Consider the following 10,647-nt stretch of genomic DNA (forward strand, 5'->3'; position numbering starts at 1 on the left):
TTCTGAGATTAAAACGGTATTCAGTATTGGAATCCGTGTCCGTGGTTTGGATTCTTATACTTGTGACGCGGCCCAAGTCTCGAGCACTAAAATGATCTGGGCCAGTGGATTTGTGCAGCGCTTAGACCCAGATCTGTCCATCTATAAGTTTTGTCTTTATGCGGCCTGCTTACCCCAAAATCATCTGTTTCAAACCCATGTATTGGAAATATCTTTTCTATTTTATCTCTCACCTTTTAAAATGACACGAATTAGTCCTTTACATTCTATAAAACGTAGCCCACAGCCTGATATGGATTCTATAGTTATAAAATTAGAATCTCACTTCAGTTTTTCCAAATTACGTAGACATTAAGTCAGTATGAAAAAAGAAAAAAAAAATTATAACATAAAATATTCCTCTCTCTGAAAAATTTAAATTTTTTTGAGAAAATGATATTGGTCAACATTAACAAATATTAAAATTATGACAACAAAAAACAAACCATTCTCTCTAACAACAAAAGTAAGAATTATAACATCTGAAAAAAAACTTTTTCTCTAAAAAAAAAAAAAAATTAGTTGTAACTAAGGGGTTTTTTCTCTTATGTTACAATTTTTCATTTTTCCTTTTTTATGTCGACTTAATGTCATTTTTATCAAAAAAATATTATTATTTTTTAGACATAAGGGTTTGTTTTAGATGTTATAATTAAAAAAAAAATGTTTCTTTTTTATGTTCATTTAATGTTATGTGCATCTCACATATAGTTAGATTTGTAAAAAAAAATTAAAAAAAAATTAAAGTGATGTTCCAAATTTATCCCTAAAATATATATCAGCTATCAGTATGGCATTCTAATTTCATGCGTACCAATATATTAAACTTGAGAAGCAAAATTAGGAGAGAAGACACCAAAATTTTGTATTCCCCTTTGAGCAAAAAAAAAAAAATTTTGTATTCCCTTCTTTTTATTATTAAGAACGTCGGACTACTTTCAAACTTTTAGCGCAAATTTATATTTTTGGTATGTTTATAAATTTTTTGGAGGAATTCGGAGCTTAATGAGAACAGAGGAAAATAGGAAAACAAAATGGCCGGAAAATGTTTAATCATAATCACCAATCACATAGAAAAAGAAAATTTAATAATGACAATGAACTGGAAATATGTTGGAAGAAACATTGGACCAACCGGCTGGTCGTTAAATATATGGTAGCCCCGGCGGCGCCAATATGCCGCACCATTTGAAAAAAGAATTGATTCAACCCACCGCCACAATCGCCACCATCGCGACTCCCGTCTTCACCTCCATCTCCACCGTCACATTCCCCTCCGTCCCCTTCTCCTCCTCTCGTCCGGTCTGTCCACCTTCTCTCCTGTTAAAACCCGAACTTAAAAGATTATGAAAGTTCCTCTCATAAAACGTTAGTCCTTTTCCAAATTTTAGGCCCTTGAAGATTATGAAAGTTCCTCTCACGATGGTTTCCCAAGGTTCTTACATTGCCGATGGTAATTTTTTTTTCTTTTTTGGAAAAATTACTTATTCATTTAAACGTGCCACTATTGAATAATTAAATAATGTACATTGTTCATGTAAAATAGGCGAGAGGGATCTCGAAATGGGATTAAACATCGAGCCACCATCGCCGTCTCCTTCTCCAAGAGCACCTGCTTTAGTGGTCTCCAATTCCGGAAATTGTCTAATGGTGTCGAATTCCGGTAAGGCATTGATGGGGTCAAATTCCGGTAAAGCATTGGTGGGGTCCAATTCCGGTAAGGCGTTGGTGGTGTCCAATTCCGGCAAGGCGTTGGTGGTGTCCAATTCCGGAAAAAGAATAGACCCATCTGGGAAAAAGAAATACGTGAAGCAGGTGACCGGGCGGCACAACGATACAGAACTGCATTTGGCAGCGCAGCGCGGGGACGTGGCGGCGGTGGGGCAGATATTGGGGGAGATCAACGAGCAGATGATGAAGACATCGAGCGCGGCTGATTTTGATGCTGAGGTGGCGGAGATAAGGGCGGCAGTGGTGAATGAGGTCAATGAACTAGGGGAGACGGCTTTGTTCACCGCCGCCGAGAGAGGCCACATTGACGTGGTTAAGGAGTTGCTTCCTTATACCACCAAACAAGGTATCACCTTGAAGAATCGCTCCGGTTTTGATCCCTTACACATTGCTGCTAGTCAAGGCCATCAAGGTAGCTATCCATAAATCTGCACAAATTTGTCTCCAAACTGTTAGTACTATCTTCCAGTACATCCGTGATCCAGTCATCTGGTCAAGCTCTAATTATCGCCCTTTTGTTTCTCCTTTGAAAAACCAAACAAGCTATTGTTCAGATGTTGTTGGAGCATGATCCAGAGCTGAGCAAAACATTCGGTCAATCAAATGCAACTCCTCTCATATCTGCAGCTACAAGAGGGCATGTGGCCGTTGTTCATGAACTGCTTTCTCGGGATCCTAGTTTGCTAGAGATATCGAAATCCAATGGAAAGAATGCATTGCATTTTGCTGCCAGGCAGGGGCACGTAGAGATTGTTCAAGCATTGCTTCGCAAGGATCCACAGCTGGCAAGAAGAACTGATAAGAAAGGACAGACTGCATTGCATATGGCTGTTAAAGGAGTCAGTTGTCCGGTGGTGAAGTTACTTCTCCGGGCTGATGCAGCTATTGTGATGCTCCCAGACAGATTTGGTAATACTGCGCTTCATGTAGCCACTAGAAAAAAGAGGGCAGAGGTACAGAATCTTTGCTGCACTTTTCTATTTCTATGTCTTAGATTCTTAGTCTTAATTTTTAGCCCATAAGATGTTTATTTATCTATATGAATTCCTCCTCATAATTTCATGGTGGAATTTAAACTGCTACAGCAGCCCTAGGACTCAAAATTTTATTTCTTGCTATCACAAACTTCAAAATTTATGCAAAATTATGCCCTTAAGATTTTTGGTTTTTGGCTATTCTTGGCTGACGTGTTTATTTCAATGCTTACGTAGCTTGGACATTCTTTTAATTGGTTTGACTCCTGGTCAGAATTTCTTTAACATATGTTGATATTGAGTTGCATTAAGCTTTAAGCATTGCAGTTTTACACTTTCCAAAGAAATGACATCTGTTTATGGAATCTATAGTTTTGGAGGAATGAACTTAGCTCTCACTATGAGTTGTCACAATAGTGACAGATATAGCATCAAAGAAAACCAATTGTAGAGAAGAAATAGTATGAAAAAAAAAATGACCTTAACCTGCCCTTAAGTCCGCGTCTAGCCAGTTTGGTGCACCAAGGACTTGTATATTAAGCTAAATTTTACTTGTCAGGGGTTCAAATTGTACTTCTTTAAATTCCAAATGTGTAAATAGTTAGCTTTTTGCAATCATCTTTCAGACTTTCTTGTTATACATTGCAAAGAATATTTTGCTAAAAGCAGCATAGTCTGTTAGGTTGTTGTAAACCTATCAAATTATTGGAATAAGAGGGTTTACAACATGCCTGAAGCAAGCATGTAATGTGTATTTGAGCACCAGAGTTCGAGGTTTTATCTCTTCTCACTACCGTACAGTTCAATGTGGTTTAACTTTCAGTTTTGGTCTATTTGTAGCCTGATATATGTCTAGACTCTAAAGTATCGATAATAGTGTGTGCAACTGAAAGCTGATTACTTAAGAGATGTGAATTTGCTGCAGATAGTAACTGAGCTCTTAATGCTTCGTGATACAAATGTCAATGCACTGACAAGAGATCATAAGACAGCTCTTGACATAGCTGAAGGGCTTCCTCTTTCTGAGGAATCCGCAGAGATAAGAGATTGCTTGACTCGTTTTGGCGCTGTAAGAGCCAATGAGTTGAACCAGCCTCGAGATGAGCTCAGGAAAACGGTCACAGAGATTAAGAATGATGTCCACACCCAGCTTGAACAAGCCCGAAAAACCAACAAAAACATGAATGGTATTGCAAAAGAACTCAGGAAGCTCCACAGAGCAGGAATCAACAATGCTACTAATTCAGTCACGGTGGTGGCTGTCCTGTTTGCAACTGTTGCTTTTGCTGCTATTTTCACAGTTCCTGGGGGCGATGATGATAATGGAAGGGCCATAATTGTTGGCTCGGTTTCTTTCAAAGTTTTCTTCATATCCAATGCAATTGCCCTCTTCACATCGCTGGCTGTCGTCGTGGTACAAATTACAGTTGTCAGGGGCGAGATAAAGTCCGAGAGAAGGGTTGTTGAAGTGATCAATAAGTTAATGTGGTTGGCCTCCATTTGCACCACAGTGGCTTTCATTGCTTCCTCTTACATAGTTGTTGGTCGACATCATCGGTGGGCGGCAATCTTAGTTACGGTTACAGGGGCAGTTATCATGGCCGGAGTCTTGGGTACCATGACTTTTTACGTGGTGAAATCAAGAAGGGTGAGGAGAGTACGGAAACGAGAGAAGAGCATAAGAGGTGCAAACTCGTATCATCAGCACAAGTCAGATTATTCAGATTCAGAAGTTAACCCAATATATGCAATTTGAGCAAGGAAAAATGAAAGAGGCGCAACTATCAAGCGTGCAGTGTAAATATCGGACCTCCAGTTTGAGCCCAGCTAGATGGATGGATGGCTTTTTGGAGCTTCATGAAGCCCTTTGTGAAGTCTACATTTTTCCTTTGAAGCAAAAATACGAGTAGAATGAGCAGGGAACGTAAAAGAAAACGACTCTTGCCTCTGAAAACGGAAAATCATTGTCGAGTTTTGCCTTCTTGTTGGTTTTTAACCCAATGAGGAGACGCTTTTAGTGGCTACACAGCACACGTTTTCTCATCCTAAAGGATGAAACATCTGAAATGAATAATTTGGTATGGTATACTACACTTGCTAAAAAATGAGTTTTAAGGTTATTCTAATACACTCTTGCCTTTCCCCGAATCACTCAACCCAACCCACCCTTCCCCGGGCTCTTCTTATATCCTTTGCGAGCTCTTATTCAACCAAATTGCATTTTTAATCTGAATGCATCGGAAACAGTATTCATCTTCGCGATCGAAGCCAAACCTAAACTAGAATTAATTTTGCATGGTGCAAAACAGAGTTATACAACAGAAAAGTTCTTCCTCCACAAGAATTACAAAATCAGGTCATCTACCCTGAAAATGAGAGTCAGAATTTATGATTAGAAACAATAAAGCTTTGCAAAACATCTTTTTTACCAAAAAAAAATAAAATTCTGTTTGGCAATCTGATTGATGGGAATCCTTGCTGATTTAAATCGAAATCACCGACTTGGATTCAATCGTCTCTTCCAAACTCAGATGAGGATAGCAAGACCGAGCAAACAGTGCTGCTCTCCGCCCCCAGTTGGATTATTCTGGTAAAAGTATTTAAGAAAGTTGAATAATTCTTTCTTGTTCATTGTTTCTCAATTAGTCATCGGTTGTGCCATTGGTGTTTCAATTCGATGACAACTTTCGAAAGTCGCTTTTCCAACCTTTAGTACCATGGTACGTAGTACCATGCATGCCCTCCCATAGAGATATCAATCAAGGTACGTACGTCAGTTTCTTCAATTATTTGGAGTTTCACTGTCAAGCAGTGCTGACTTAATACATTGAACCCAACCAGCTGGAGCATTACTCTTATCCCAATTATCGGGAGCTGGATTGCAGTCCAGAGAAAATCTAAGGGGAGGAACGAAGAAGCCAACAGTGCCCGAACAAATGCAGGAAGTCACTTGGCACATGCTGTGAACTAAGTGCATTGCGTCGATGTTTTCGTGTCTATATTCCGCAGATCAGTGTTATTGCTTTTACCTTCGTCCCTGACTTTGATTTCGGATTCCCCTGCATATTAACATCCACAAGTGGTTAACCTTTTATTAGCTTGGGCAGGTTTCACAACGCAACCTTAGCATGAAGCGCTTGAAGAATCCTCTAATACAAAGCAACAAGCAAGAAATTCTAGCACAGCTTACGTAACCCGATTAAAAAGGGACTCTTTTTCGACGAGCACAGATGAGTTATACGTTCCAGATCGGGAAAATTTGTGTGCTAGAACTCGTTTGTGGAGTTTTGCAACAATTAATTCCTTTCCTTGCTCTTAGATTGACCCTGGCATTGTTGAAATCATGGTTAGCCCGATATCCAACCGATATGTCGTGACAAACGTGGAACAACTGCGATGGACGAACCATGGTTGAAATGGATGTAGTACTAGTATTTTTTTTCTGGCACCACTTTTCTGTTTAGAATCCCTTACTGAGGTAACCATACATTGAGGTACGTCCGGTTAAAATGTTACATTTAGCCTGGATCGTCGATCAAATCTTCAGAACCAAAGAAAAAAAAGAAGAGAAAAGGATGCAACGAACTCTATTGTGTAAAAAGAAAGACTACAGATGCTAGAAACAGGTGTTGCACTAAGAGCTGAATCAAGCATGGAAAAAGGGGATAACCATGTCAGACATATAAATATATCAGAGACAACACTTGATCAAGAATTGCCTAGACATTGAGATCACTTGTTTGCTTGTCGTTAGCGTTAACCACTTAGCCCATTCCTGTTATCTTGTTTGTTGATAATGATTTGGTAATTTGAAACTGTCAAATATCAGGACGACATGTTCCCTTGAAACGATGTTTTGTCAATATCGGAAAATAGGATGACATGTATGCACGCATAATACAGTATAAGGTTTATTTGTCTGCATGCCTGTATACTTATCCAGAGCCCAAGCCTTCTGTTTGTTTACATTTTGGGTCGGACGATAATTTATAATAGATCATGTGAAACTTGATAGACTCGTCGAACTTTAAGTTCATTAGCCTTATGACTTAAACTTAAGATCATCAACTTCATGTACTTGAGAGTTTCTAGATCTTGAGCCCTATTCGATTGGCGTAATAATATTTCAGACATCTCCCATTTGAAGCCTGCGGAATGCAGATTCATGTGAGCTCATCATAGATATTTGACAGATTAGATAATTCTTCATGGGAAGGGTCTAATTTTAAAACTCTAATTCCATTGCCCCACTTATGCAGGCCTACTAAACAGCTTTTCAAGTTTTTTTTTTTTTTTTCTTTCTCCCACGATATAGTTGACTGGAATAGTAACTTTCTTATTCATCCACCTAGTGGCTAGTGGAAGTGGAAGTGGAGTGTTAGTTGCGACCTGTATAAAATTCGGACAGTGGATAAAGCCTGATACACTGTGACAGAATCCAGTTGGAGAGGACAATAATACCTTGTTCTAAAAGTAGGGCGGAGTAAAGTCTTTTGCTGGAAAGTTCGCCATCATTCAGGTCTATGGATTGGAGGAGACACTCATTTCTCTCGAGCTTCTTCAAAAGCCTTGTCTTCCCTTCTTCACTTTACTTTCTCGAAGTTTTCTCACGAACGAGAGCATGAAATTATGACAAATTGACAACTCATGAACAAAGAGTTTAGGAATCAGGATTGGCCTCACTAAAGTTGCTGCTTGCAGTAATGATGTATAGGGACAGTTTTTTAGTTTCTTCATGGAAGATGAAAAGTTGCAGAAAAAATAAAGCAGGTCAGCTAAAACTCAAAAACAAGATAAAATAAAGAAAAGTTCATGTCAGATGTGAGTTTCTTTCGAATTATGGAGTAACTGATAAGAACAGCGTCTACGAGAATTCTTAGTTAAACAGGATTCTATAATACTAAGTATACTATAATGTGTGGTTTCTTGACTATAATTTTTACCATTATCTTGGATTAGTGAGGAAGTGTTAGCAAATGACAATACTCAATGTGCATACGCTTTTAAGCACTGAAAATTTTTTTTGATGTAATATCACTATGATACAAGTTACTTTATGAAATCCAACTGACAAAAATCGATGCCTATACCAAGTGCGAACTTTTCTGCTCTCTCGGTCGTCAAGAAATCTATCCCTTTATTTTTTCTCCTTCCTGAAAAGAGAGAAGAAAATATATTCAAATCTTACAGACACCTGCTTTCCCTTGATTTTCAGCGGGAGAAATCCTGGAAATAGGCAATGAGTAGAATCCAGCTTCGTCCTCTGTATTTCTTGAATTGAAGATCTGTTGAGAATTTTTACAATGAGCAATTGCGGACTCGATTGAGATCTCGATGTCGGAAGCAGCACTGCTGCTCCTCTTGAGCAAGTGCGACTCATAAAGCACGTTCGAATTAATTGAAAACGACGACGACGAAGAAGAAGAGCCAGAGGAAGAGGATGAGGATGAAGATAAGCACTTGGATGGAGAGTGACGTTTGATTGCGCCTGAGAATGACCTCCTATGCTGGCTGATATTCTCCTCGATTCCTTCCTTGTCGACGTTCTTTACCGAATTAGAAAGAGTAGGACGTGCTCTTCCAAAATGTCCAAACGGGGCCTTCTTTCCCACCTTAACGTACTTACCCGGAACTTGTTCAGACTCTAAATTGCAGGCTGCCTTGGCAGAGGACTCGTCTGAGCAAGCAGACTTGCGAAAGAGTGACTTGAGGTATGCCCGAGACGCCTTGAGCTTCTGAGTTAGGGAAGATTGTCTAATCATCTTGAGCTTCTTAGACCAAGATTTCTTGGGATGACTGTCCCCGGCCCCGATGAAACTGCTGAGTTCAGTTGACCACCCAAAGAAGTACTCGGATGGATTGAGTTCGCAGCTCACTCTGCAGGACTCTGATGGAGATATGTTGCAGGAATCCAGGGGGGTGCTGGTATTAGTTGAGGGTGCCGTGAAGCTGCCAATGAAGGGAATGCCGCAGTGGTCATCTTCATTTTCAAGGGCCTCTTTTCTGGACTCGTAAGCGGAGTTGGTGGGGGTTTGGAGAAGCGTCTGGACCATCTGCAAGCGCGGAGGGAGGTAGAGAGGGAGGAGTTTGCCTTTGTAAAAGAGCTCATCGGCTGGGGAAGGGGTGGTTTCTCTGTCGTTGGAAGCAGAGGAGGACATCTGAAACTCAAATTCCCTGCTCTGCGGAGAAGCTTTTTCTGAGCAACAAAACAAGCTGTGACAAGAGCTCACTTCCATGTCTATATAGTCTTCATCTGCATCGGGACAGGATGAAAGATATGTGGCCATTTCACATGAGCAGAGGCTGCTGTACCCTGTGACCTCTGTGGCCTGTGCCTGCGAAGCGTATGGGGAGCTGAGCTTGATGAAGAGAAGAGAGAAGGAAGGGCAGACAGAGCATCATTTAAAGCGGAGATGGTGCCAAGTTAGAAAAAGCATAGAGAATTGCAGTCATTTTGAGTTTGCTTTTCTTTTCTTTTTTTTTTTTGCAAAACTTAGTAGATTATTGCTACAGTACCTTTTTTTTTTTTTTTTTTTTTTAAAAAAAGATCGTGCCGAGCTAAAACATGGCTTTAACCTCATTTTAGACTGTCATATACGCGTGGTTTTTGTCATGAAAAGGCTAGCCTACGAGTATTATGGTAGCATGTTTGGATCGAAAGGAACTAAGCAATCAGGAGATTCGTGGGGCAGCCACTTAATCGTGGCTTCCTCCGAGGGAAAATACCGTCAACTCCTCCTCCTTCTCTTAGGCTAGATTGGAGTAGATTATATAATTATTACCGTTACGATAAAAAAAAAAAAAATTAGGAATTCGGGGGCTGGTCATGTTTCATATTTAGCAGTGGGTTTTCTCTTAATCTTCTTGTGCTTTTTGGTGGATGAAAACGTCGTAAATTTCATGAAAGAAAATTGGACTAATCTCGAGGAAGTTCCATGAAGAAGAAATCCACATTGTAGTTAGACTTGGACTTAGAGAAGAGCAGCTTCAAGCTTTTTCTGACCAGTGATCGGCTTTTGTTTTGGTGCCATTCTAGCACTTTTGTGTGATGGATCTTAATCTTACGGAATCAATCATGTTCAGACTTCAGACCCATCTGATGATATATTGCTGTCCAAACAGATGTTAGAGCCAGACAAGTTAAAAAAAAAAGACACAATAGCAGTATTAACGTTGCCCGTTTCCATGGATGGGCATAATTTTACCGTTTTACTACTAAAATAAAAAATCAACATCAACAACCAACAGAAAGACCATCCTCATTGCTTTGAGGACAAGCTGCCGTCTTAGCTCAGCCGGTAGAGCGCATGGCTTTTAACCATGTGGTCGTGGGTTCGATTCCCACAGACGGCGTTCTCTCTCCTAGGGAGAAAAACCGTTTTTGACCGTTTTCGTGATTAACTACTGAGGTTTGCAGCTTTTCCCAAAAAGAGCAATCAAAAAACCCACTACGGAGGTTTTCAGGACACCCATTCTGCTATCAAAACTACTACAAAAGAAACAGTTGAACAGTCCTCCCTGCAACGCCCACTTCTTCTCTGCAGCACAATATGTCATCATGTGTACAAGAACGCTGCCCATTCCTCAAAACACACACAATATTAATTAATTTAGTATTAGTATTACTTGTTACTATAATCAGGGATTTTTGAAACACTTTTACTGTTTTTGAGATATCAAACTGTTAAAAAATGTCTTTTTGACCCCCTGCTACTATGGTATGTGCGAAGAAAAGTGTAAACATTAAAGAATGGAAAGGTTCTGGTTTTCCAGGCTCGAGGCTTTCTTTTGTTTGCATATCCTTGTTGTAAGTTGTAACTAACAAATCTCCGTCCCATCCCTCTCAAGCCTCAAGGACGATTTCAAACCCCACCATGGCACTACTATTTCAGTCGGGCCATAC

General features: G+C 39.9%; 2 protein-coding genes and 1 non-coding gene across 3 annotated transcripts; 2 read left to right on the forward strand and 1 right to left on the reverse strand.

Moving 5' to 3' along the window:
- The first annotated feature begins 1,162 nt into the window (after window positions 1–1,162).
- Window positions 1,163–4,892, forward strand: LOC113695017 (ankyrin repeat-containing protein ITN1). The gene is made up of 4 exons (XM_027213963.2): window positions 1,163–1,492; window positions 1,586–2,182; window positions 2,314–2,723; window positions 3,670–4,892. Exons 1-4 carry the CDS (start codon window positions 1,444–1,446, stop codon window positions 4,498–4,500), a joined length of 1,887 nt encoding a protein of 628 aa, XP_027069764.1. The 5' UTR covers window positions 1,163–1,443; the 3' UTR covers window positions 4,501–4,892.
- Window positions 4,893–7,740: 2,848 nt separating this feature from the next.
- LOC113695332 (probable membrane-associated kinase regulator 4) lies at window positions 7,741–9,151 on the reverse strand. The gene has a single exon (XM_027214380.2). The coding sequence runs from the start codon at window positions 9,029–9,031 to the stop codon at window positions 7,922–7,924; it is 1,110 nt and encodes a 369-aa protein (XP_027070181.2). The 5' UTR covers window positions 9,032–9,151; the 3' UTR covers window positions 7,741–7,921.
- An 873-nt stretch (window positions 9,152–10,024) lies between these two features.
- TRNAK-UUU (transfer RNA lysine (anticodon UUU)) lies at window positions 10,025–10,097 on the forward strand. Its single transcript has one exon. It is a non-coding gene; the product is annotated as a tRNA-Lys (tRNA).
- Window positions 10,098–10,647: the final 550 nt, after the last annotated feature.

Source organism: Coffea arabica, chromosome 6c (genome assembly GCF_036785885.1).
Source record: "Coffea arabica cultivar ET-39 chromosome 6c, Coffea Arabica ET-39 HiFi, whole genome shotgun sequence".
NCBI lineage: Eukaryota > Viridiplantae > Streptophyta > Magnoliopsida > Gentianales > Rubiaceae > Coffea > Coffea arabica.

Excerpts from the sequence above, each read along its gene's own strand:
- LOC113695017 (XM_027213963.2), top strand. The coding sequence starts at position 1,444 with ATGAAAGTTCCTCTCACGATGGTTTCCCAAGGTTCTTACATTGCCGAT. Across the intron at positions 1,493-1,585 it reads AGGTTCTTACATTGCCGATG|GCGAGAGGGATCTCGAAATG; the intron begins GTAATTTTTTTT and ends CATGTAAAATAG. Across the intron at positions 2,724-3,669 it reads CTAGAAAAAAGAGGGCAGAG|ATAGTAACTGAGCTCTTAAT; the intron begins GTACAGAATCTT and ends AATTTGCTGCAG.
- LOC113695332 (XM_027214380.2), bottom strand. The coding sequence starts at position 9,031 with ATGGCCACATATCTTTCATCCTGTCCCGATGCAGATGAAGACTATATA.